Source organism: Pocillopora damicornis, chromosome 8, assembly GCF_964200805.1.
Source record: "Pocillopora damicornis chromosome 8, jaPocDami1.2, whole genome shotgun sequence".
NCBI lineage: Eukaryota > Metazoa > Cnidaria > Anthozoa > Scleractinia > Pocilloporidae > Pocillopora > Pocillopora damicornis.
Genome location: NC_142677.1, coordinates 14246909 through 14274885, shown reverse-complemented (window position 1 = coordinate 14274885; position 27977 = coordinate 14246909). Strand labels below are relative to the sequence as shown.

The following is a 27977-nucleotide window of genomic DNA, read 5'->3' as shown; positions in this document are numbered from 1 at the left end:
ATAGAGACAATTACTGGTGTTAGCCTCGTTATAGGCTCTCGTGCGCTGGGCCAGAAAAACAGATTCAATTTCCTGGTATATTTTTTTGATCTAGTCATTATCTGCCAACCCTTTTCGTCGGCTACCTTACGCTGGAAAAAAATTTAATGCGTTCTTACAGAGGTGATTCTCTTAGTGATAATCAGCAATGGTATCGCACGTACACAACGGAATGTAATGCGCATTTCACCGCCCCTTCTGCCTCGCTTTTCCTCATTTAGGCCAGCGGATCATAAAAGTAGTTCAAAGTCGCCAATCAGTGATTATATTATTGCAACGGATAAATAACCAAAAGAATGGCTGACACAAATTTCTTTCTCAGTTACTTCCTACTGGTCCGCAAAACCTGTATTCTTTCCAAGCGAATTCTCAGTGGTTACTTTCGGCAGAGACACTGTGATGATGTGTGGTGGAAAGAATTCATCGGCCTTAATCCAAACACGTCATGATCACCACGGTGAGCTTGAAATTCTCTAAGTTTTTAGTGGGATCAAAGACGAGGACCTCTATGTTTGAATCCAAGAATTTAAGAACAAGGGCTCGACAGCAAGAGGATATATGCTCGACCACTTAAACTAGTTTGCCAACGCAAAGGCGAGGACGTATGGGTTTGTACCTAAAAATGTTAGAGTGAGGGATCGAAAATTAAGATGATATCTCCTTGTTTAGATAAGATGACATATATTTATCAATGTACTAGGAGTAGACGACCCTAAGCAACCCTATCCCTAAGCAATTACCGGATATGCTCGACAACTCTACGTAGTCTTCCCACGCAAAGACGAAGACCTTCGTGTTGGTATCCAAGAATCAAAGAAAAATTCATTAACGTTTTTTTTTTTTTTTTTTTTTTTTTTTTTTAACAAGATAAAAGCCAGGATATCTCTTTAGTGCTATTGTTGGAGTCGACCAACGCACACGTTCAACCACTCGAACTATTCTGCCAACGCAAAGACGAAAACTTTTATATGTGATTGGACCCAAGAATTAAAGAATAAGAGACTGAAAATAAAGATTATATCTCTTTGGTTAAAATAAGTTAGGATTATATCTCTAGCTCTATCAGTGGGAGTCGAAAATCCGATACACTCGATCAACCGATCCAGTTTGCCAATGCAAAAACAAATACCTTTTTGCTGGGATCCAAGAATCTAAAAATAAAGAATGAAAATGTAGAAGACATTTTTTTCATCCTTTCTTTTATTAGTGAGATGAGAGGATATCTCTTTGGTTCCACTGGTAGGGATCAACCAACGGATACATTTGATCACTCGAAGAAGTCTGCCAACGCAAAGACGAAGACCTATGTGTTTAGAACAAAGAATTTAAGAATGAGGGATTGAAAATTAAGGAGATGTCTCCTTGATTTAGATAGGTCAAGATGAAATCTTCTTTAGCTCTATTAGTAGGAGTCGACAAACGGATACACTCGACCACTAGAGAAAGCCTCCCAAACGCAGACGTACAAGTATTTCCGGTCGTCCCGGTGATAACCGGAAGTACGTCTGTGTCTGTGAGCTACATGCATTTATTCCGTAACTATTCACTTTTGAACAACCTGTTGCCTCTTCACGCAGTAATTTAATCGGTAAGTAGTCTATTTTAGTTGATAATTAAACAACGTTGTGTCCAAAAGCGACTCGTCTTATTTTATTGTTTATCGTAGAAAGATTATTAATATTCCATAAAGTAATGACAGGGAACTTATCAACATCACCGATGAAAGAAGTAGCTTTTTAAGGCTTATTTGCCACCCGTATTGTGTACATTTTTGTCCAGTGGCCCCTTGCAGCTCTCCTCCCGTACTTGTTATTTTATGATGCGAGTAAATAAGTGTTTTATTTTAAAATTAAGAACTGCGGATATCTCCGGCCGGATTTAAATACCATTCCTGTTTAAGCAGGACTGACTCCTCAAGTGGCTCAAAGGTAAGATGTTAGCTTAGGATAGATTTAACACTGAAAGTAGAAGCCCATTTCTTTCAATTGGCTAATACTCCATAAACGGGGAAGATTCGAGATTACACAACCTCAACAGGTAAAGAAAACCTAACACAGACAATGACACTAAACACCTGTTGAATCCTCTTTTCGCTCCTTTCTTTGTTTTCTATTTTTTTTTGAAGAGAAACTCATTCAAAGGAAAGTCCCGAAGGATATCTTCAAAAGCGATTTATACGCTCGATCCCCCTTGTTATAATTAGGGAGAGATCACCGAGAGAAACAAATAAGTGTCGTAGGCAGGAACACTGATGAGTATTTGTTGTTCGTGTGGAGCCTCTTATATTATTGGAGAAATTGATCAAATTGTAAAATCTTAGTCGCGTTCTTCGAGCAGACGCTATTAAAATCTTTAATCTCTACATTTCCTGAAATATGAAAATGACCTTCAGAGCTCATCCACTTATAACTAGAAACGTAATTAAAACTATGAATATTCCGATGAATATCAGCGAGTTATTTGTATAAGAATATTTGGTTTTCACGCTTCAGTTAGTTGCAGATCCATATAAAACAAATAGCAGTCCTGCATTCAACATCTAAAATGACTGGCTTCTAATTTCTTCTTCTAGTATCACCCTTGATCACGAGAATAAGAGAATGAGGCTAATGATCACCAATTACAGAAGCTCCTGATTGCCCATTAATTTCTCCTTGTCAGTACCATAGGATAAGTATAGTGAACAGTATAGAGAATATGCCTACTGATGTGAGGGTGTAAAGGGTTAATCATCAGTTGGCGTAGGTTTGAGAATCTAAAAATGACTTTGAGGAATCAGAGAATCAAGTTTATTGATGGCTGCAGGGCTTCTGAACCTTCATCTCTATGATGAGGCTCACTCTTGATAAAGAACAGTAGCAAAAGTTTGGAGACGTTCAAGTTTTTCTTTTTTGTTCCTTCCTGTCTGCTTTGATAATCATCTTCCCCTTTAACCTACTAGGTTTCCTTTTCCTAATTGTCTGGCTAAAGTTCAACAGTTCCACTTTTTCCTTTTTTTTCCGGAAAGAGGGAGGGTAAAGGGAGTGCTACTAAATCGGGTGATAATTTCTAAAATTAAAGTTCTTCGTCATGGATCATTATTTCATTTAACATCCTCGACACTTTAGCCTCTGATTGCACAACCTAGGCTGGGTGTTTCTACCCTCCAATACCCTTGCCCTTTATGAGTCTGTGCATTACTGTTCACCAGCTCATGGTAGTTTGGATGGTATTCGATACATTGATTGATCCAAATATAGGTAGACTGACTCTTGACTAACAGGTACAACGAGACCCCCCCAGAAGCAAAACCATGAGTCATTTTCCTTGAATACAAGGGCGAAAGGAAAAGTACATTTAAAAGGCACCAAAATAACCTTTACCACTCACAATCAATTAAGCCTCAAGTAGAATTGCAATTATGGTGCTAGGATCAGATTATTTGTAACTCTTTCTAAACAGAGTTAGATTTATCTTGTATCACGATATAAAGTTGATTAATCACTGGTTACGCAGACCTTAATCTACACGCGCGCGTGAGTGAGTTCACGCGTAAATATTCACGCGCAAGCTGTGCACGTTGAATATCATGATTCTATTTCACTATGACGTGAACACTGATGAAAAGTTTTGACCACATAGCAACGCTGATTAACACGGCCATGACCTTTCTATAAGTGCTTAATGGAATCCCAAAGCTTCTTAAAAGCTATCTTTAGCGTATTTAAGACAACCGTATTTCTGTTCAAGGAGTGGCAAGGTGTTAGTCAAGCCTAGGACGAGAAATGAAGGTGTTCTCAGGCAAAGAAATCGTTTGCGTCTTTCTGCTCGTCGCTCTTGCTGCTTCGTCGATATCAGCAAGAAATATCAAGAAAGGTAAACCACAGAAAAATGAACCAAAGAAAAAGACACCAGTTGTAAAGGATGCGCACCCAAAGCACAAGGATCATAAGGGGCGTAAAGAAAACAGTAAAACAAGACTAAAACAAAAGATGCGTGCCGATGGTGAGTACTTAATTATTCATAGATGCTCGGGGGATTTTCCATTATTGCTGTCACACGGAATTGATTGATCTTTAAATGTGCGTAGGATCCTCCACCGAACAAAGCTTTTCTAGTAGAGTTTATTTTATACATGATTTGAAGATAGCCGTTTTATTAAATTTTGTCAGTTTTTCCTTTCTCCTTTCTTTGCGTTCAACGCAATCATTTATTTTCCTCATAAAGTGTTTTTAACTCTTTTTGGGAATTATGTGTACCTGGAAGCCGTTCCACATGACAAGTTGACTAAAGGCGTCTCCGGTTTCATTACTTTAAGCAGAAAATACCCTATTTTTGATCACTACGCTCAGCTTTCATCGTAATATTTAAAATAGTAACTTTAAGTAGTCAGAAGCTGTCATCAAAATATATACTGGAAAAGCAACTTGGGTGATTGTCAATAAATTTCTTTTCTAGCAACGAGGTCTTACCTCCACTCACATCTCGAAGTAGCTTTTTAGGAGGTAAAGAAATAAATCTTACTCTTTAAACAATAGAATGAAATTTACGTGGTTTCAGTAGTGGGGTATCTTCTCTAAAAGATTAACCAGTGGGAACAATAAGCTCCCTGTTTTATCAAGTTAAAAAACGAAAGAAGAAAGGATGATCGAGGACTAAACATAATGGAATTATTGATTTTTTTAAACGAATCCAGGAACCTCTGTGAACATTTTCTAACGTATAACTTAACTCAGTAGCGAAAAAAATGGGGTTGCCGTGAAAACGGTTTGCGTGATGCAGTTTGTGGTATCACATCGAACCACTGTTGTGGGAGGCAATGCATTGATAGACCACCAGAAACCGGAGGTCTTAAAAACGCTAAAGTGGCCTATTTGCTAACGTTTTCCTCTAAATTTAACCATTTTCTTCTTATTATTATTATTAAAGGGCTCACGCACGTCCCATGCTTTTTTTGGTTTGTTTTTTTTTCTAATTTGTACGTTTGAATTTCTATTTATCCAATTATCTCGCCAAGAGGGGTGCACGGTAGATATTCTCCTGTGCGTGTACTGATCGTAAGTAAGCCCTATCTTCAAGGAATGATACAGGTATGGGTCAAACTTTGTAATTTCGAGTTCTGCCCAACAACAGTGCAAAATACGATGCCATAGGACAAAAACTGAAGAAAACTTTATGTTCCACATCATCACAATCATAATGCAGCTGGATTGTCAAGATGATAATTTTCCAATCAGTAAAGAGCTTTTACGCCCATATCACGGTTTCCACAAAAGTCCCGGCTACAGTAGCTAGACCATTAGCAATAAAAAGAACCTTTGTCTCTCGGTTGATGCGAAAAGATGACCCGGAACAATATACTACAGTATTTCTTGATGAGATGGTTTATTTTGGTAAAGTATTATGATGAAAATAGCCACATTTTAAAGGAACTTATGCTTGACCTTTAACTCCCAGATCATATTTGGAATTCTCCTTACTGTCTTCAATACAATTCTTATAATATTAGTTGAGAGAATTTAGTATTTGGTTGACCTTTTATACACCTTTCCAAAGATGCGAAAATGTCTGCTTTCTGTTTCGTTACCTTACTGGTGAATACATCATATCAGAAATTGCAGGGAACACGAATCGATCCTTTTCTTTCTGTCATGTACTGTAAATTAGTCGCCCATGGCATTTTTTTTTTAAATTTCTCTACCAACAATACCAGTTCAAACTGAGACTCCTTGCTAAATCTAGCTCTTAATCTCCAGAAACCAGATACTTATTTCACCACGTGACCACCCCCAATCAAACAAAGTTTACAGGATACTTTTTGGACCCTAAGATAATACAGTTTAAGAACACGTGATAACAAAATACATTTGAGAAAAAAAGAAACGTTCATCCGAGTTATGTACATCTGTAGAATCTTTTTGTCAGGGCGATATTTAGTCATAAAAATCAAAGAAAGTATTTCAATTAAAACGTATACAAATAACTCCCACACAGATTTGGTCAGTGTTTCATTGTTTAGCTGCTTAATTTTGCTGTAGTGACGCCATGTAGTGACGCCATTAAAAGAAGATAATCACCAAACATACAAAGACCAGTACTAAACAAAAGGCACTATAGTAGGCAAAGCAAATGTTCGCTTACCGATTGAGTAATTATCAAATCAACGATAAATTCCTTCGTAGTCATTGTTGCTAACATACTCATCTAGGAAGGAGTGCAGGGCTCTCGCAGTCCGAGCTTTACTGTATAAGTTGTTCTCTCAACATTAAGGCCACCCAAAACTCGTACCATAGTAAAGCAGACGTGTTGTCCACACAAAAGATTCCATTGCCTATAAACATAGCAACATGTCTCAGGCCAAGTACGTCAAAAAAATTGATTCGGGAGACGGCGTTCGTATTGAACATAATGGTGGTGGCCTCGAAAATAGTAAAATTTCGTTTGAAAGAAGACGTTCAAGACAAGAAAAGGTCCTGTTGGCCATGTTTCTGATCGTTTTGGTGGTTGCGATCGTTTTTGTCGTTCTGTATGCTTGGCAAGTTACCAGGAAGAACACCGAAGGGGATCACGAAACGTTGTCTGTAACAAAAAAGGGACCTGCAACAACGAAGAACCCTTTAACAACGAAGAATCCTTCAGCACCATCTACAGCAGCATCAGTCTGCTCTTCCCCAGACTGTGTATTGACTGCTTCAGGTACGCAGTTTAAGATGAGTTAAAACTACCTTTCAGTTTTTTTTTTTCAGAGACACCTGCTAAAATGTATTACAGTTATGATGTACCTATTGTGTGGCCACTTGTTCTTTACAGCATGCCGAAAAAATGAACTCCAGAAGCCCTGCACGCTACAGTTTCACCTAAGGTGCTCCGTGCATGTCACATTCCAAAAAGAATTCATTAATATAGCTTCATTCAGTTCGTCTGTTATGAAGCTATCACGTGTGAGACAGATAAATGGGTACTAAAATTTTTCAGTGATAAAGTTGAAACAAATCTTTCTTCAATTATCTTTCATTATTGAAATTTAAGCTGGTAAATATCCGCCTTTGTTGCATGGTTTTTTTCACTTTTTTTAAGTAACAAGGTCATTCCGCTATTAAAGTTAAATTAGTCCTTATTATTTGGCAAATTGCTCAAAATAATTCCAAATCACAAGCCAGCATCGATTTACTTTGTCGAACCGAACAGATGTTCAGTCCTAGGTAGTTCTATTAGTATGCATGGATGTTATTCAAATATAACTTTTAATTTGAAAAATATGTTCTATGCAAGTGATGGTTTATGCGAGGTAGCGTAATTTTTTCGTCGTTTGAGAAGGCTGAAAGAACAGCTGAGATATCACTCAGCCCCCCACTTCTTTGTTAAAAGCTGGATTTCTTCGTGACACGCAAAGACTGCATTAATACTATTGTTCAAATTCAGTTTCGATCATATAATCTATTTTTAACACCTTCTTGTTTGAAAAAGTATACAAGAAGTATTTTTCATGGTTGTCATCAAGTGCAATGTTTTCGATAACAGATTGGGTCTTTAAACAAAATGTGTCACTCATGATCAACCTTACACTGACTTTGTTTTCAGTGAAGCCCACATTTCGGCCCACGTGTTAAGTGTTATCTGAAAAAATGTCGAATAATTTTTGGTCCGTCTTATCACCGTTGACATAGATTTTCTTTAACAAAATTACAGTGTTCATTTGCTTTTACAATGTAAGTTACCGTTGAAATTTAATGCACTATTGCACGAAGTTTTCACTGTTCAATGCGTATTTCCGTTATGCAGGCGCGGTCGCGAATGAGCTAGACGTTACACTTACATGAAGTAGTAACTTCACATACACACGAGGAAATTTGTCAAGAAATGTCAGGAGCAAAATACCTCAAAGTCTCGGACTCTATTGAGGCAATACACGTTCCAGAAGATCTTGAAAGTAACGAGACAGTAACATTTGTGAAGAAACGATGGCCTGGAAAACAGTGCCTTGTTTGTGCAGTTTTCGTGATTGTCTTGGTTCTGGCAATAGTATTCTTAGCTTTGTTCGTTCATCAGCTCTTTAAAAGCAAATCTCTTAGTAATCTAGACAAGGAGGGAACAAGAAAATCGGGGACAAACTGTCTCTCCTCGGACTGTGTTCTCGCTGCAGCAAGTAAGTTCATTCGACAGTTCTTTGATAATTTTTTTTATCATTATTTATGAGCAGATGTTTTGTGACCGGAATGACAGCCTGAGGGAAAAGAAGAATCTCGTTGTTTCGGTTCGATTTGTTTGCGTTAAGATATCTTTACTATACAGCATGGCTCGCATAAAGTTGTAGTTCTTTTTGTAAAGAGCTTGGGACAAATAGAAAATCTAAGTCCTCCAAGTGAGAGAAAACCCAAGCCTTGTTTGAATTTCACGCTCCAAAGCACTAGTACTGCCTGAGGGCTGCATTCAACTCGATGTTAAGCTTACAATCGGTTTTATACGTGCTGCATGCTGCCAGGATAAACAAAGCTCTATTTTCCCTATTTTAAAGATGGAAAGCGAAGCGATGAGAGAGCATTTAGCCGAGATAAAAGCCGAATTAAAGTCACAAATTTTGCGTATTTCAGTGCCTTACTGCTGTTATTTGCTTCATTGCTGTCATTATTTTAATTGAGTGCTCGCTTCACCTCTTTAAAATTTCAAGCTTCGCCGACAGGTCATGGAAAATTTACGTAGTTCGCAACTATTTGGAGGGTATACAGTTCTTTAAATCACCTCCGAAGGTTTTAAGATTTTTTAAAAGTTCTTTGTGCTATATATGTCTCTCTATACGTCCTTAAACTTTCTGGAAATGCACAGAATATCTCTCTCATTGAGCGATTTATAACTGGACTTTTAAATTTTTAAGCTACTTCACTTAAACTGTGTAACTTAAATTTGTGCGAAAGGATGTTTGTTTTGTCTGTATTTACAAAGTGTAAGTTAGATCAGATTAAAGCTAAGTTTTGGATGACGAGTCGTTTTAAATTTTTCAAAAATTCCCATTGGCGCGAGGATGTCGTGACAGGTACAGAAGTACAAACGTCAATCACAACTTGTAGCATTCTATCATATTTGCATTCGGGGATGTTTTGAAACAAAAACCAGACTATTATCAGACAGAGAAAAATTGTGAAATAGTCGTTATGGTTGTAAGAATAACAGTGACACTATTATAATTGTTACAGTGTAAAATACCGATCTAAGAAAATTGAATTCACGTCAAAGATACATAAAATTTAAAAGTTACCTTGGAATTAACAGCAAAGGTATTTTTCACGATTAATGTGTAATCGTTGTGAGCTGGAAAGCATGCCGATACAAATTTTCTGAAAGATGCAACTCGACTCATTTTTAACTAGTGATCGTTTTGTCACGCTTTGGTCAAGTAAGGATGTGTTATCTTTCCCAGGTTATATCGGTCACGCGATGGCGTGACAAGCCGAAAACCTAATCAACTTGAATTTCATTTGAACCTGGTACTGTCATCGTCTTCACCACATGCAGTTGTACGAAAGCAAAGTAGTCAGAAAGTCACTTACACTGTTCCATACCAGTCATGTCCACTGTAAAATACACCAAGAAAATTGACTCTCCAGATGCTTTTCGTATCGATCCTGTTATTGGAGTCGACAAAATAACTTTTTCGCGAAAATATTCGCGAAGGGAGAAGGTTTTAATTGCCGCGTTCTTGCTTGCCCTGGCTGCTGCAGTTGTGTTTATGACTCTGTACATACTTCAAGTTTCAAAAAGCAAGGAAGAGGTAGCCCCTACCACTACTACAGCCTCTGCCTGTCTTGAACCTGCTGACGTTGTTGTTATCGCCTCAGGTTAGTTCTCATTTTGCTGCGTGCTGATCAGTGGTCTTCATGTCATCCTGAACTAACTTTTGCAGATTAAACCAAAGACATCTAGCTTACCTTCAGCCTTATGTTTCGACCGTGATACCTTGTAGCAAAACGAACCATAATTGTAAAGAAGTTATAGCAGATAGCCTTGAAAACTTAAGAATTCTAACTACGTTGAGAGGCTTGGAGCTTTCGAAGAGCTTACGATGGCACCGCCCCCGGAACGTGAAGCAAAACCTGCCTACAAAATTTGTTTTTTAAAATTTCTAGCATAGAAAACCCGGAAACTTAACTTTCTACTTGCGAGAATTTGGGAGTTGCGAAGCTGAAAGCTATAAACTTACAGCCGTTTTGGCTTTGCGTTAATTTCTGGATCCGTGGTCAGCCCTTCTTTGTTAATAAAGTAGAATGGATAACTGCATGATATGTCAAAGGATGGATCATGTTCTCTAGGCTAAGACTAATGCTTATGGCATAATCGTAACCATTCAGCCAGACGCCCTCATTTCTGTTTTCGTAATTCCAGAATTGTTCGATACGAAACTCTTCTTTTTACTGTTCTAGCGCACGGTTGTGCCGAAAGGTGATGATATTTAGGGAAAACATCTTAAGGATATTTTTGTTTTGACATAAGATAACGCAATATTTTCAATAATAGCCTACAGAGAAAAGTGCGATAATCAGTTTGGAGAAAGAGCGTTTAGATTTTTTGGGTGATAAGGAACTTGTTTACATTTATGAATTTTTGCATCATCTGATTTTACCGCACGAAAGCGAAGGAGGAACTCTGGCGTTGACTTTCCAATTTTATTGTCTCGTTTTTTTTTATCTGTCTTCATAATAAAATTCATTGGGCGTATCAAGTACAAACATCCAAGCAGAATATGATCCACTATGTAGCTAAATGTTAACGAACTTATTGAAACAGGTCAATTGACTTGTGTCAAAGTATTTATCACTTTGACAGATCAAATTACAAACATAAGTTTCGTGACCACTAGTTGGTGAGCGAATGGGTCGATTAAGGAAGTCTTCCGTAATACCACCAAGGGAAAATGAGGGCACCCCTTAATTTCTCTTGGTAGACCAGAGAAATTCATAATAGGCCTAAAGGGAAAAAAAAAACAAAAACGAATAACATTATGCAAACGAAAACAAACAAAGAAACCGAAACAAAAACAAAGTATCGTCAACAATTGCTTCGTGGCTCGAATGTGATGGCTTTGCGGACATTTGCGCTGGTTCAGACTCAATGCGTAAATTTTTCAATTTCTTGTTTTGCAACTTGTGTTAATGGTCTTCGTCGTGAGGCATCCTGGTTCCCTTTAAGCGGATTCTCATATCTTTAGTATTTTTCTATGCTGACGAAGTGTTATTCTAGCTATGAAATTAACGAAAATTCTCTTCAAATCGAAGAATAGAGCAAAATGTGGTAAGCAGCTACACTCTTCGAGAGAAGCTGTTCACCAGTTTACCCTTTAACTTCCTAGATCTGCTCGTCAATTCTCCCATTTAGCTGTTAGACGTTTCCTCGGTAATTAGTTATAAGAATTTGGTGTTTGATCAACTTGTATCTGATAAGTTTGAGTATTTTCATTACCTGTTTCCTGACTTATGTATGGATATCAAGGGAAGAAGTTACTCTTTAATCACCTCTGGGAGTCGAAGGGTGAATGATGTCGACACAGGGTCCGTTTAATTAGGGGTGGCCCATTCGTGTGAACTTTGCGTTAAACTGGTCGTTCTGCGTTTTTCTCTCGTGTGTCGATATGTCTTTAACAATCGAGGGAGGGGTGGGAGGGGTAGATTTTAATGGGTGCCTACCCCCTCCTGCAGTTCTGTCATCCACTACGATCATTGTCGTTCGCAGCTCTTTATCCCTTTAACTCCTAGAAGTGATTAACATGGAACTTCTCCCTATAATATCCATACATTTTCCTGCAAACAGATATTGAGAAAACTCCAACTTATCAGGTTGAAGTTGTTCTTGATCTAACACTAAATTCTCATAACTGATTTACAAGGAAATATGTAGCAGCTAGGGGGGAGAATTAACTATCAGATCTTTGGAGTTAACGGGTTAAACTCTCTAAGGCCAAATGAAACTGATGCAAGGGGAGAGAAAAATCAGTTGTTAATTAACAGTGTGAAGTTTCTTTATTTTATCTTCACGCTTTTAAATCAGAATTGAAGTAGACGTACATTTGTTTCCTTAAGCTCAGTGTTAAAGACTTGTGTGGTGATATGAATTAGGCTGCTACCTAACACCCTTATAAACAAGTCGATGCAAATTAACCAACAAGCTAAGCAATGAAATGAACAGAGAGGATAACACCGTGAAATTTTTGATTACGGCACCAATATGTTTTCATTTGCATTTTCTTTCACAGACCACTAGGTGTGAAACTTTTGTAGAACAATAATCAATAACATAAATTTTTATTGTTACCACTCAGTTGGCACCGTTGGAAATGGTTTACTGAGAAAGTGAGTTCTCTACATAAATTTATTTATATTCAGCTTACACACAAGCGTTTACTTTAATTTACGTCAGTTATCGCTTAGGAACAGGTGTGCAGATTTAAAAGGGGCGATTTCTTTCTTCTGGAGTTGATTCTATCAATTTCAAGAAACTGACTAAAAATAATCGAAAGGTAAAAAGGTGAAGAAATTAGTTCTTGTGAGAAGGCTATCGAAAGATCCCGTCATAAGATATGAAAACTCCGTAAATCGGCTAAAGTTATTCACCGTTTAGTAATCACCTGGACTATTATACACTTTCCTATGGGAAACATCGTGCAAAAGAAAGAGGATTAATTGATCTTCCCCTTGGAAGCCACCACAGGCATTATGGAGCTTTTCAAATATCCGCAAGGTGTTCTTTTGTGTTGCATGGCACAGAATTGCTTTTAATTACTTTTCTCTTTATGTCTTGAAAGCAGAAAATATCGCTGACCCTTGTTGAATGCAAAGGTGTAAAGCGTGCAGAATGCAATTTCCGTGGTTAGATTTAGATTAAGTTCGGAATGCAAACTGGTTTTAAACGCTGGTAACAAAGATTTCTACTATGGCTGATCTTAATGTGAAATATAGTAGAGCGGAGAACGGAATAGACTCGGCGGACATTGACAGTGGCGCCGAAATGGTCGATTACGTGCGCCATAGAAATGGTCTGTCCAAACTGGAGAAGTTTCTACTCGCATCTACATTGATTCTTGTTTTTGTCTCGTCTGTTTTCGCGGCCTTGTATATGTCTGAGCGGCAAACTAGAAACTTAATGAAAGAGACTTCTTCCTCGGAAAATGAAGATAAAAACTGCAAAGCCTCAAATGCAAGTGAAGAAGAAAAGCAGAATAAAACCAGTGTGATGTCGAGCTGCGATCTAAATCCAAACTCTGCGAATTGTGTAAATGAGGTCATAAAACAAGCTGCTTTTGGTAAGATGTCTCTTATAACAATGGCACTCAGAAAAATCCTATTCGCCGTATTCTTATTTGAGACGAGGGCGTATTTATTACTTAAAGATGAGGTTTCTACAGTAATTGGCGTCTGTTGTTGACCGATTAACTCTTTCTAGTTGATGTCGCAAAAAAAAAACCGTGATTTTTCAATTTTTATGAATCATAGTGATGACATAGAAACTTATGTTTTTTCTTTGGTTTTAAACTAAATCACGCAAAGTTGAATTTGTTCTTAAGGAGTTTGGGCACTGATGTTTTAACTTCTCGATTACTGTTTAAAATTTAATGAGTTGAAAAAATACTCTCATGTCTCAATTTTTTTAAATACTTGACAACCATTTCGCTACTTTAGATGCTAAATAGGATTTCACATTTTTAGCTATTAAGTTTATTCCAGTTGCCAAAATTGATTTCGTCTCGGAGAACTTCAGTTGAAAAATTGTCTGATTTTTTAGATACATTGGTGACATTTGTTATAGGATCGGTAAGGTGACTCCGAATTAAAATTTGCATAACTTTTTATTACTGTTATTAGGCAATAATGAATACAGTGGAATAATTGTTTAAGCTTAGCACGTGATTCTGTCCCAAGAATCAACCTTACGCACTCAATTGTTGCAGACACGTCTATCACTAGTCCTATGTTTGGCTTAAGATGCCTTCAACTGTATTTTACACTGGCCATTGACCAAATTTGTGAAAATACTTTGATCTTCCAATCGTGATTTTCGTGTAGCTCAAAAAGTGATAACTGTAGATGAAAACAAATGATTTATGGCATAAATTAAAATATCCTGAGAAATGTCTCAATCCAAAGGCACCAATTTTGTATTGGAAATATTTTTACTTCAAAGGCTTTCAAATCCGTTTTCTTCCTTCATAGTATTGGTGAACTTGAGTCTTCATAGAGAAAACCCTCTCCTACTTACCTCCTAAAGTCCTAAAGGGAGCCAGAACTAATTCGAGATTGGCGTCATAATAGGAAGGCAGTGTTGAGTGTCACATAGAACCACAGATTATCTACGTAAAAATGGCTTTGTAAAGTATGTGATGATTTTGCGGTTGTTTTTGACAGAGGACGAAAAAGAATCATACAAAGTTTCAAAACACAATTGCAGAGCTATTTTTCCCAGATGGCTTTGGTCAACTGAGTTGATAATTTAAATTGCTACTGTGAAGAGTTGTAAAACTGACGTTTCAGCGTTAGCTGTAATTGGCGAAATTGCGTGGCATGGGATGATGGTCTTGTTCGAAAGAGGATTTGCTTATTTGAAGTGGGATTAAAAACTTACAGAAACCATACTGTTATAAAAAAATAATAATAATAATAATATTAATAATAACTATTATTGTTTTTTAATGCAGCGTCGTTTTGACGTTTGCTTGTTGTTATGATCAAGTCAAAGTCAACAAATTGAGAATGAATAAAAATGTACAAAGAATTCTTAATAGACCCCTATGCAATGTGCCGTGTTTAAAAATAATAATAATAATAATAATAATGTGACTTTCATAAATTCCCAACCATTTAGTAATAATAATAATGATAATAATAACAATAATAATAATAATACAGTGGTTTGATGGTCAAAGTGCCCCTCTCGGCATCTTTGAACTGATGTGCTTTCCTTTATTTCCTCTTAACATTGTATGTAATACTGTTTTTTTTTTTATCTTTCAGAAATAATTGGTGCAATGAACGCAAGTGCAGACCCATGCGACGATTTTTACGAATACGCGTGTGGGACATGGATGAAAAAGAATACCATTCCAGAGAGCAAGTCGTCCTGGAGTCAGTTCCGTGTTCTTTACCAAAATAATGAAATGGTCATGAAAAGGCTAATCCTCGACAATAAGGATGCTACAAGAACTAAATATAAAGATGTAAGTAACTACTTACGTTTCAGGTTGTTGTTTTTTTTTTTTAACAAATTCCAATGCTGTTTTACCAGCCATTTAGGAGCAATGTTTGCCGTAGACACGCAGTCCAATGAATGATTTTTATGCAATTCTGGCACGTTAACTGAGAGCCGTTTTGCGGATTTTGTGACTCTTTGTCTCGTTTGGGGTTGAAATATCGCATACTGCCTTTTGCTTTGCTCTTTTCTCTTCCACTGTCTGAGTTTAATGTTGTTTTGCACATGTAAGGGTGTTTTTTACGCACTCTTCGTCGGGTAGATCTATCTCTAGTCGGTGCCTCTTACATCTCTGCATTCAGGCCAATATCCACTTCAAACTGAATCAAACAACTAGTTTCTGTTTTATCAGTGAAAAACGAAATCTGACATGTTTTTAAAGGAATGCATTTTTTCCACTTCATTTAAGTGCCACCATTTGTTTGGCTCTTCTCGTTCTTATTCCATTTCATACTTTTATTTGTAGAACAAAGCTGTCATGAAAGGGTTCGACATGTTTGATTCCTGTATGGATGAAGACAAAATTGAAAACCTTGGTGCGGAACCACTCTTTGATTTGATTAAGGAGTATGGATCCTGGAACGTTACGGACGGAAACTGGACGGAGGATTCGTGGGACTTCATGGACAATTTCGTGAAGATTCAAAAATATCTGTCGATAGCGCCTCTCTTCAACATGTATGTTTCAGCTGATCTTCGAGATTCTACGAAAAATATCATTGTGGTAAGTGACCGATTACCTTTAAGTTCGCAGGGTTTTTCAAAGATTTTATCTAATGATGTCAAACTTCTTATAATTTTCTTACGGCTATAAAAATACTTGTATTCTTCATTGTTATTTCTTATCCGAAAAATAAAACTTCTTTTGTTTTGTTTGCATAAAGCAATGACTGCTATTACCCGTTTTTCAATAAAATGTGGATCTTAGTTTCATTGTGTTTTATTTTGGACGTTTTCAGCTTGACCAGTCTGGAATTTCCATTTCTCAAGAAGGTTTTTTGAAGAACACATCTTATCATGTCAAGGTGGGTGCATTACTGAATTCAAGTTATAAAGCATCCAAAGCATGATATAATATGATACTTTCATAAGACGAATTTAATTTGGTATTATCACAGAGTCTAAACTTTCCTTCGCACAATGACCTTCCCTTTGTGACTGTCGCTTTTTGTAGCTTTTTGCGCAGTTTTTTGAACCCACACAATATATTATCTCTCATTAGGTCCGTACAGCATACAAAAAACTCATGATTGACGTCGGGAAGCTTCTCACCGGTGACAATCCAAACACAGAGGCGCTGATGAAAGAAATTTACGATTTCGAAGAATCTCTTGCAAAGGTGAGTCGGACCGTCATTTTGAACACTCTTTACACGGTCTTACACGGTCTTCTTTTTTCTTTGGTAAACAATGTGTATTGTCTATGGTTTGACTTTTTGCTGTGAGTCATCCCATCCAACCAGCGTTTTATGCTAAACATTTCTTGGTAAACTATATAAACGAAGCCAGAAGAATAATGAGAGAGATGTCAGCGAGATATCCTCTGCAAGGTCTATCATGCTAATGTCTGCTTTCCTTGAAAAGACAACTTGTGGTCATTGTTGAACACTTTCGTACTTTTCTTCTTGTAGTCATTCATTCCCAGAGAAAAACGAAGAGACACCAACAAGATGTACAAGAAGATGAAGCTTAGTGAGTACATCAAATCCGTTGGAAATACGGTGAGCGTTTATTTTAGAGCAACACTGTCCATATCTGACCATATTGCTCTCAATATCTGAGATACTTGGTAGACAGATAGCATGTGTGCGAGCAATTTTCAATTAAGTTTCGAAATAAATCCAAGATTGCATGGATTGCATGGTCCAGAAAACTCCCCCCCAAAACTGACAACAATCTCAACTTGATCACTCGTCCACCCCTCCCCCCGTCTTAGTTTGTTTACCTCTTTTTACATTAAATCCTCATTGATTTGGCTCCTGGTGATATCTTCCTATGTTTTGATTTGCTGTTGTTTTTGCCTTGATTTAGCTTGTACAACAGTCGAAAAACGCTTACTGTAGTTAACTTTGTAAGTCGGAAGAAGTGAAACGGAGGCTTACGAAGAGGTTTATAGGTATTATACTTAAATTGCATTACAGATTGACATGATGGATTTTCTCAAGAAGATGTTCAATGAGACAGGTTACAATATCACGGGAGATGAAATAATCGTGGGGCTGGCACTTGACTACATCAAGAATATGACAGAACTTTTTAATTCAACTAGCAAAAGGTAAAAATATTTTTTCTATTTTAAATTTTTCTAAGTTTTGAGTCCTCATCATCGTTATATATGGGCCAGTATACGACAGGATACTTTGAAGAATTTAAGATATGTCACTCTTACTAATATGTTACACAGTTTAAGCTTTGCGTGACAAGTTTTACCGTAACACAAGCAATATTATTCCAAAAATGGGCACAAAATTGTACGATAACGTAACGTCAATTTAGTCACGTAGACCCTATTCAACACCCGCTCTTGTTAAACGTTTTTAGACATATCGTTTCCGGGAAGTATCACAGAAGGATATTTTTTTCCATTGTAGCTACAAAAATATTTCTTAATGACAGGTAGTCTCAACAAACTATTGACTGAGCTTGATATGTGGCCCTCGTAGTTTGTATTTAGGGTTGCTCTTTCTGTTGTGGTTAAGGTGTTTCAATAGAGCTCGATGGTGTTGAGCATGTATTGGAAAAGGAAGGAAAACAAAAAAATCGGTGAAGGACTCTGGCAGGGACATGTTGTGGCACCCTATTTTGACCGGGGGAAAATTTCTCACCGGAGCACGTTACGCAAAGTCCTGCTGGTCTGAATACTGATTGAAAAGCTTTGTGGATGTCATAGAAGTACTTTGTTTATGTAAGACTTCCCCCCTCCCCGACACATTGAATGGAAAACGGAAGGAACCAATCACTGACGCTATCCCGCTTCTTTTGAGCCAGTTGGCAAGATGCCGATGTATGTAGTATGATTCTTTTGCAGTGCACGCGAAGGAAATTAACCCCCATTTACGTAGCGACAGTATTTTTCGCTCCATGTGCCGACTGACAATAAATGTGTATGTCAGAGTAATCTGTACGTTTGTGTTCTGTATTTTCAGAGTTCTAGCCAACTACATGATGTGGCACGTGGTACTTCGTTTCTCACCGTATTTGAGTTTCAAGTTTAGAGAAGTTTTCAAAGAATACCAGAAAACTGTTAGCGGGACCACTGCTGAAGATCCTCGCTGGCAGGAATGTCTGGGTGTTGTGAGCGGTTCTTTCGGCATGCCACTCGGTCTGTTGTATGTTGACGAGACGTTTGAGGGAGAAAGCAAAAAATCGGTAGGAAAAGGGGATATTGGACTGTATTTAGACATTCGATCGCCTAACAATAGCAATAAACAGTACACTTATTCCACCATTCAAGTTTTCACGAACGGTTTGTAATGTTTCAGATTATAAAATAAAGAACTAAAACAGACAAATAAATAAACAAAAAAAAAACAGAAAACAAAACGAAACGAAAATTAAAATAAAACGAAAAATTTCCTTGGCGCGCTTGGCCTATATTACCTTACTGCTGCTGGATTCAAATTCCTGGCAACCGTGTTGATAGTAATTATTCCCTCTATTGTAGGCCGAGGAAATGATTCACGACATCCGACAAGTTTTCCTTGCCAATGTGGAAAAAGTGGACTGGATGGATGAAGAAACTAAACTAAAAGCAAAAGAAAAGGTTTGCAATTGTATTTACGAAGCTATGCATGCTTGTTAATTATTATTATTATTATTATTATCATTATTATTATTATTATTATTATTATTATCATTATTATTATTTTCTTCTCAATAGCGAAAGATTTGTCTCAACATCATTCCTCGTGGGAAAACGTGCTGCATTTTAGGTTGTGTTAATTGCTTTTAGGGTTTGAAAGCAAGGGAATTTAAGACGCCAACATTTCAGTAGTTGATTAAAAAATAGAAAAATAGATTGAGAACGCCATTTAGAGCGTATGTCAACGTAGTTAAAACCATAGTAACTCTCACACACTAGCTGTTTGAAAGGTGATATCTTTGAAGGTTCAAAGTAATCCTTTAACCAACCCCCAAATTATTCTCAATCGGTTCTGACATTTCCAACGAACCTCTTGATCATTTTATTTAGGAGAGTGTTTTTTAGGTTAATTTGTTAAAGAATTCAAGCAATTGTCAATTCTTTGAACTGTCGCTCCTTCTTTCGATCATTTATGGATTCTGCGTTTCTTTTTAACTCGTGAATTGCGCGCATGCGCAAGAGCGAGTTATAGATACGATGTGGGGAATAGCATTCGCTCGCTCGCTCGCTCGATTGGTCGATTCCTGTAAACTTTTTTTAGATTTTAGGCTTTTGAGTGCATTTTATAGTTTTTGGCGAGCAATAAACAGACGAAATGGCGACCTTTGTTGCTAAGAATAGTGGTGGGGTGAAAAAGAAGCCAATGATAATCTTAAAAGAGTTTTTTTTTTCGTTTTAGTTTCAACAAGCGGCGCCAGCGACTGGCAGGCATGCAAGGATTCACACTGAAATAACAGAACAACCTTCGTTTTTCATAAAATTGTAATTTACAGTCCTTGAACTTGAAAACAATCCGAAGATTCATTGAAAATATCACTTACTGCGAAGCGCTCGGAGTTTACAGATGTTCAAAAGCTTTTTCTGTTATAGCGTGAGATTGAGGACAAAATTGATCATTACGTTTCGTCGCGTGTGTTTTTCCTGTGAGAAGCAACAAAAGATGCCGGCGACTGACGAAATAACAAGTTAACACGAAAATCAGATAACACCTAAACAAACAATTTTAGCTACCGATTTTCAGTGAATTTTTAAAGAACAATTTTCTTTTAAGTTTCAAGACAATTTGAAGATTCAACATACAAACAACGTAATAAAATGCGAAAGTTACACACCACAAAATTGATAAATAGGCCTGAAATGAAATTCTATCTTGTTATTGATCATACGTTGCCTAGCACGTGACCTAAATCTACCCAGGCGGAGATCCAAAATGACGGTGGCAGGCTTGGCTTAGTTATATCACTCAAAACTCGTTCCCGTTTGTCTCATTTGATAAAGAGGGAATCGTTAATGTTTTCATTAAGACAGTATTGCCTTGATTTTCTAATATTTACAACGAAAGACAGTAAATTTCACTTTTCACCCACATTTGCTTCCAACCTTTTCTTTTGAACCAGAAACAAAAATGATAGACGTTTAAAACACATGACATCATCCACCTTGTCAAATGTAATAGCATGATCATTTCAATTGTAATGCCTTCTTATCCCAACGTTACTTTGTTTCTTTGCTACATTAGCGAACACTGAACTACTGCTCGTACTCTAGATATGACAATCAACCACAAAATTCCCTAAACCAGATAACATTAAACATAATCTAAAAAATCATGTGTCAATTCACGAGTTTGCTCACAGAGCACTTTGATTTTGTTTCAACTTCAGTTTTATATTTTACACCCACATAAAACAAAGTGCGAGGCGGTTTGAACCAAGGATTGTTGTTGTTATCATTGTTGTTGTTGTTGTTGTGGTTGTTGCTTCTGATGTTTACAGTACACTGTTTGTTTAACCCTTTAACTCCCGGAAGTGATTAACATAAAACTTCTCCTTACAATATCCATACGTTCTTCAGCAAACAGGTAATGAGAATATTCAAACTTATCAGGTAGAAGCCGCTATCTTGATCTAGCACCAAGTTCTCATAACTAATTTACAAGGAAATATGTGGCGGTTAGATGGGAGAATTAAGAATCAGATCTTGGGAGTTAAAGGGTTTAAAAAACATTTTAATCTCTACACAGGCTCTAGCAATACGGGAGAATATTGGCTATCCTGAATACTTGACAAACAAAACTGCGCTTTACTCGTTGTTCAAAGGGGTAAGTTTAACTTATTCAGCATCTTCTTTTTCAGTGATTCAACATTCGCTCTCCATTCCTTTTTTCTTTTTCGACAGGCGGAGTCTTTGTTTTTAGTCTTAAACAAATAGAGCTCGCTTTAGCCATGGTCACCAATCTTGTCGACTGCATATGGAATGAGTTTTTTTATTGTTTTGAAGCCTGCACAAGTGAAAAACAATAACAATGTGGTGGATCTTTTTTGTTGCTGTTTGTTCTTTTGGCCTGTAAGCAATCAGTCAAACCATTTCTAATTGATACTCTTTGTTTCCTCTGAACCGCAGTTTGACGTAAAAAAAGACCAATACTTCAAGAATATTGTGCAATCCCAAGCATTTTTTAACCTCAAAAACTACGCCAAAATGGGCAAACCAGTTGACAAGGATAGGTAAGAAATTAAAAGAAAGGTAAGCTCGCCCCCTACTAGTTCGCGTCCAATTCGAACTGGTAAAGGTGGGTTCAAACTTGGTGTATTTGATGGGCAAATTCGTCGCAGCGAACTGGCAGAGGGCGAACTGACAATGTTAGGAAATTTCTGCAAACCCTTTTGGGCAAGGTAATCTCTTTGCATCCCTCGACCGAGTGGTTTTAACGCAGAGTACCAGTTAACTGTCAAGAAAAACTGGAAAAATGCTACAATGGGGAATTGTGAGTGATTAACTTGCTCTTGATGAGGATCTTACCCAGGAGTAGTAGCAATGCTTCTGGCTGCTTCATGCGAAGGAATCTTGGATAAGCTCTGGCAGTGTTGTCTCATCAGCTTGTTGAACTTTTTATGATTATTATTTAATGCAGGTGGTCCATGACTCCTCCCACTGTAAACGCTTACTATTCTTCCATTGAAAACAAAATCGGTGAGTACTTGTGTGTTTGTGTTTGAGTTAAGTTGTTGTCGTTGTTGCTATAACTTCCTTCTTAGCCAGAATTTTAAATTTATATAAAACATAAATGGTAATGGTATGACCAGTTTACGATTTCGGACTGACCCTTGTGGTTACTCTTTGCTAGTTTGCCTGTTGTTCTCGGTGTTTTTATACTGTATTTGTTCTCGTTTATGTTAGATTAGTGTTTGATTTTGCGTCTCCTTCCCTTTCAATGTTACTTGAGGTTAATTTTTTTTTGTTTACGAGACACGGATCTCGTTGATCTTCTAAACGCACTGGGAGGTTCTTTGTATTCTTTTCTTTTTTTGAAAGTTTACCTCTCAAGGTTTTTTTCTCCCTTACCAATGAAAAATCTGCTTGCTTCTTTTTCATTCAGCTTTCCCTGCTGGAATCCTGCAGAAACCATTTTACGATCACAGATTCCCCAAGTGAGTGGCGACATTCAAACGAATCATTTAACTTATTTGATATTTTCTCTGTACTGACACGTGCTTTGAAAGAGGGTCGATTGGTGAGAAGCAGTCCCCGATTGTCTGGTATTTTACCTCTAAACGTGCTCATAGAATCTGCCTCTCTTCGTTCGCCGGACCGTTTTGGTTAGCACACTCTTGCTGCTGAAGTGGTGGTTCTCTTCGTTGTCATCATCGTTTCAGTAATTCGCGCGCTAACGAGTTGAAAAAAAAGTCTCTGTCTATTAATAGTTCGTTCGAAGTAGTTTTTAAATTCCGTTCCTCCATCCGGCCCTCGGTCTGTCGTTACATTTATTTCTCTATGTATTAATTTATCTATGAATTAATTCTTTTATTTTTTTATTTAATTTTCAATTTAAATGTTATCTTATTTCGTTTTTTTCTAATTTTTCAAGGGCTCTCAACTATGGAGGAATCGGAATGGTTGTTGGACACGAAATCACTCATGGCTTTGATGACAATGGTAAGGACGTATATTTGCCATAGATAATGTTTGAAGCCGAGTCCTAATATTCTTCAATAACTAGAAAGAAAAAAAAAACTGTTTTCTTGTTCACTGAAATTGATATTATATTGAACTTGGAGTATTTGCCGAATAAGAGCGAGGAGACAAAAAAAACGAGCGAGATTTGGAAATTTTATTTAGATTTGTGCTTCCTAAATTAGTTTTCATTTCGTTCCTGTAGGTCGACTGTTTAACAAAGATGGTAACTTGGCGAAGTGGTGGTCAAACAGTTCTATTACAGCTTTTAAAAACAAAACAAAGTGTCTTGTGGACCAGTACTCCAATTATGAATTTCATACCAAGAACGTAAGTCTGTTGTCATCGATGACATGCTTCTTACCAATTATGTTTTCATGCATCTGCTACGTGGCAGCAAACAAAGCCAAATAACATGACTTGAACACAACTAGCTTAGGGAACGTTCATCTCTTATTTCATTATAATGAATATGCGAGTGAATGACTGTTGACATTCGTCGTAAACTACGCTGATGTTTAATAGTGTAGAATGATGGGAACTAACCTCACAGCATCCTGACATTAAAGCCATAATCCTATATCTTTTCAGTCAAAGGTCATATTTTATTTATCTCCACCTCCCTAGTGGTACACCACGTTCGTCTAGCGCTGGGACGCTGCATTTTTGCCGCGGTTTCTAACGTAGATTCAAATCAACATAGCGGTCAAGCGTCAGACATGCACAAGTGGATAAATCTTGCCCGACCGCGCGCAAATTTCCCGCACAACTTCAAAGAAGAACTTAAAAACAATCGCTGTCACGCTGTACGCCTGTGAAACGTCGTAACTTACGGACTTGCTCGTTGTTTATAACTTCTGTAAAAAAACACGGTTCTGACTGCCTAGAGGCACACCTCTCAGGCTTTACGAAGTTCGCGCATCTATGCGCAGACGTTTGACTGATTTGTAGTTTAAATCAAGGTCATGCTGCGTATTATTTACTTGCTTTCCCACCCAGTGACTTCTCCTTGTTAAGTTGTGAGACAACACGGTTTTGACCACCTGGAGGCACACCTCTCAGGTCTTACGAAGTTCGCACATCTATACGCAGACGTTTGACTGCTGTGCAGTTTAAATCCAGGCCATGGCACGTTACTTGCTTTCCTAACCAGTAACTTCTCGTTATTAAGTTCAAACCTCTTGTCAACAATCTTTTTTAACAGCTAAAGGGCCAGCAAACCCTTGGGGAAAATATCGCGGATAACGGCGGGATCAAACAGGCATTTCAGGTGGGACATTGCCTTTTTGTTCTATGTTGTTAATTATTTTTGACTTTTCGTAATACAAAAGGCATCGAAGTATAACGATGAAAAATAATGAATTTTATATCCTGACAATCGTGGCAGGAACAGGTAGCAGCCAGTTAGTTGAGCATCAGTTTTGAACCATGGCCATGAACTTAAGTTGACCAACCGTTTCCGTGATATCACTCGTTTAGTGATGTGCTCTCACCTAATTTTCCTTTTGATGTAAGCCTACCTCAATTAACGGCAAAATTGTTCGCAGTGAATAAGGAAATCAGAAAGCAATACCCGATCAATACAGCTTTGATATTGACTGACGACTTAGAAACAAGGTCACACCTTTATGTGATCTTTCACCATACTTAAAAAAAATTTTCTTATGTGTACTTTCCGGTTGACTTTAAAACAATAAGTGGTTAATAATTGTAAATTTTTGGACGAAGGCCTATCAGAACTGGAAGAAAAGGCGAGGCCCAGAGCCCCCTCTCCCCGGTTTGAAAGACATCACTAATGAACAGCTCTTTTTCCTTGGGTTTGCTCAGGTTTGTAGATCATATTTTTCGTTTTATTTTGTTTTGTTTTTTTTAATGCATATACATAATCAAACAATAAATGAATAAAAAGCAACAACCAAAAGGAATGTTAAAGAACAATAGCTTTTAGAGCTGCTTTTGAAAATCTCTCTCCCGCATGTTTTTAAAGAAACTTTGGGCAAATATGGATACTGTAAACCTCAGAGTAAAACTTGTTTCGAAATTGAAACCGCAACAAACAAACGAAATTTTTGTTTTGGTAAGCGAATCTAGGCTACTGACTGTGTATGCCCAACTAAAGTTTTAGGTTTTTTTAATAATTTTTCCAAGGGAGTTTTTTGGTTTAGTGATTATATTTTTACGCATTTTTTTTCCTATTCAGATCTGGTGCAGCAAATACCGCCCGGAGACGGCTATGCGCCAGGTGGATTATGGTGTTCATAGCCCTGGAAAATTCAGGTGCAACTATATAAAGCGCATGAAGTAAATACAAGGAGAGTCGAGGGACACTTCAGCTCAAAAAAATCTTAACTTAGTATGTGCGTGATAAGCACGAGATCGCGAAGGTGTTTTAATTTCTTGGTTTATGCGACTCAAGTGTGCTCCTTAAATTTAAGTAAACAGGGATCTGCGAATTTTTCAAGAAATCGAGCAACTAAATCAAAAGAAGTATATTTATCAAATGACTAATGCGGTGTCGCACGCTGTTATTGAAAAGCATCAGACAAAATCCCAATTTGAGGCTGCACAGGACTAGAATAAGCCTTATGTTCTCACGAGATGCAAGCTAATAGAAGAAAGAAAGAACAAGATGGAGTGACGGTCATATAAAGCTGAAAACACTGTTTATGAACTCAGTCAGGTCGGGCCGAAAGGGAAAATATCGAGATTTTCTTGGTCATTTTGCACGGACCTCAACCAAATGTTTTTCCGTTCGGTCCTCCCACTCGGTCAACAAGTGGGAGATAATGCGAGCTGACAAAGGGCTAACGCTCGAAACGTCAACTTTAGAAACTCTGTACAGTGGCCAATTTACTATCAAAGTTGATAGTACCATATTATCCTGTTATACTCCCCCACCGACGCGATACCACAGTTTCTTAAGAAACCTCCCCCCCTAGAGTACCCACCTGCCATAATTCTCGAATTCGTTTTCAGTGTCCGACGAAAACGCGTTTTTCTGATGATGATTATCAACCAATGATATCAGTTAAACTCTCTAATCTTCTGATACATTTTCTTTTCAGGGTACTGGGCTCTTTATCGAACTTTGACGAATTCGCTAAGGCTTACAAGTGTCCTAAAGGATCTCGAATGAATCCTAAGAAAAAATGCGCTGTGTGGTGAACAAGTTTGTTAATGACCTTGACTAGAGAGATCTTCCAAAGGAAGCAAGTGTCAAAGAACGCTGATAGATAATTGTAGGAGATAACATCTCTATATCATTTTCGCAAAGAAAAACAAAACCAACACTATACTTGTCAGTTTGTAGATATGTTCTAAAAGGGACTTTATAAAGAGCTCGAGAAACGTGCATAGTTATAGAGACATTGTTTCACCGGTTCAGTTTAAACGTCTAAATTTTCATCGTTAAAAGTTTTTATCGCAATTTCCGCGCTTTAGCGCGAATTTTTATGATTAAGAGACAAACCAATCGTTTATATGAATTCAAGGCTCATTTTATTGAATACTGCCAGGCTGCAGTTCAGTTGTGTTCGTAAAACCGTTGTAGTTCTCCGTTAGCCTCAGCTCTCCTCCCGGTTTTCCTTCTTTCTTTCCTTTCTATCTCGCAAAAGAGACTTTTGGTCAGTTAAAACGGGTATTGTTTGCCAAGAAGTGTTGTAAGATATCTTTAGATAGTAATACTGTGCCATTATTTTTATATTTTATAAATTTGTTTTACGTTCTCGTTAACTGGCCTAGTAGAATATGAACGCTTTCAATAAAGGTCATTCTTTGCATTTGCTTTCTAGTTCTTTTGAAAAACGTGTAGCGTGCTTCATTTTCATTTCATAACGAGCTTGAAGATAATGGATTTCCGGGGTCATTTATTAGCTCGTCCGTATGTGTTACTGTCAAACAACTGTAAAACAACTAAAAGAAAAGCTTGAAAAGCGAGAAAAACGCGAGTGAACAGGTCGCATCTGATCGGTCGAGAGGATGGGCCAAGTTCTAGGAGCCAATCTCAGAATAAAGTAAGACAGAGCCAAGGCGATCGCGGATTCCTTTGAAATACTAAATTGTGAAACTACTCTAAATCGAACAAACACTCCTGTTTTGCGAATTCACCCTTATGTACGATACCCATGCATATCCAGTATTTTGACTAGTGGCGTTTTATTATACTCTGACAAGTGAGAACTGAGACAGTGAGAAGCTTAACGGTGTGCAGCTGCAAGCAAGATAAAACGAAAAACTTGATCCTGTCTTGTTCTAAAATTTTGAAAGACTTCCAGATTTATATTTAAAAAAAAACAGAGATTATTCGCTGTCGATTTCCATATGTGATAGTTGCTTCGGGTTTCCCGTTAATCAACTATCACTTGATAAAGATCTGACGCTCAAATTCTAATTATGAACAGACCATAGAAATGACAGGAAAAAAAAAGATAAGAGTTCAATTTCGGTTTTATTTCCCAAGGTTAACCAATGTCTTCTAACAATAAAGGTATCGGACGGGAACGGGAACGGGAAAAAATTTTTTTTTAGCTGTGTCCTTACTCTGAATGCTCAATGAATGTGTTTCTTTTAACACAAAAAAATCTGAGAAAGTAAGGAACCTCATAAAAAGAGATCTCAGAAGGAAGAGGGGAGGCATCAAAAATTGGGGTGGGGAGGGAGGGGGCAGGGGGGGAGGGGACAAATGGGGTGGTCAACACGCGAATAGCCGAGAACGCTGATAGACAAAAACACTTCCCTTTTGAAGCAGAATTGGAAAGTGCCCGTTTTTAAGAGCCTTTCTGAGTGCTATTTTGTGGACGATAAGTAAAAACGCACCAAACAGTTTGCGGTCTAGCGAGGATAAAGCCTGCCTAAAAGATAAAGACTTTAGAAGGAAAGTATATAAGACATATTAGTTGGATGGAACCTTAGTCGAT

General features: G+C 37.5%; 1 protein-coding gene across 6 annotated transcripts; it reads left to right on the top strand.

Moving 5' to 3' along the window:
* Positions 1–302: 302 nt before the first annotated feature.
* On the top strand, positions 303–26840 carry LOC113669022 (endothelin-converting enzyme homolog). 6 transcript variants are annotated; one of them, XM_027185013.2, is made up of 21 exons: positions 303–647; positions 1247–1967; positions 3769–4023; positions 15012–15214; positions 15713–15970; positions 16206–16271; positions 16469–16585; positions 16877–16966; positions 17387–17520; positions 18392–18614; positions 18910–19008; positions 21131–21208; positions 21511–21614; positions 22022–22080; positions 22487–22538; positions 22976–23043; positions 23267–23391; positions 24266–24331; positions 24790–24888; positions 25262–25338; positions 26127–26840. In XM_027185013.2, exons 3-21 carry the CDS (start codon positions 3804–3806, stop codon positions 26224–26226), a joined length of 2238 nt encoding a protein of 745 aa, XP_027040814.2. In that variant the 5' UTR covers positions 303–647; positions 1247–1967; positions 3769–3803; the 3' UTR covers positions 26227–26840. The 6 variants fall into 6 exon arrangements, with proteins under 6 accessions (XP_027040814.2, XP_089070233.1, XP_027040811.2 ...); XM_089214107.1 differs by lacking the exon at positions 303–647 and adding an exon at positions 2612–2695 and having other exon boundaries at positions 1832–1967; XM_089214106.1 differs by lacking the exons at positions 303–647; positions 1247–1967; positions 3769–4023 and adding exons at positions 7844–8164; positions 9434–9851.
* Positions 26841–27977: the final 1137 nt, after the last annotated feature.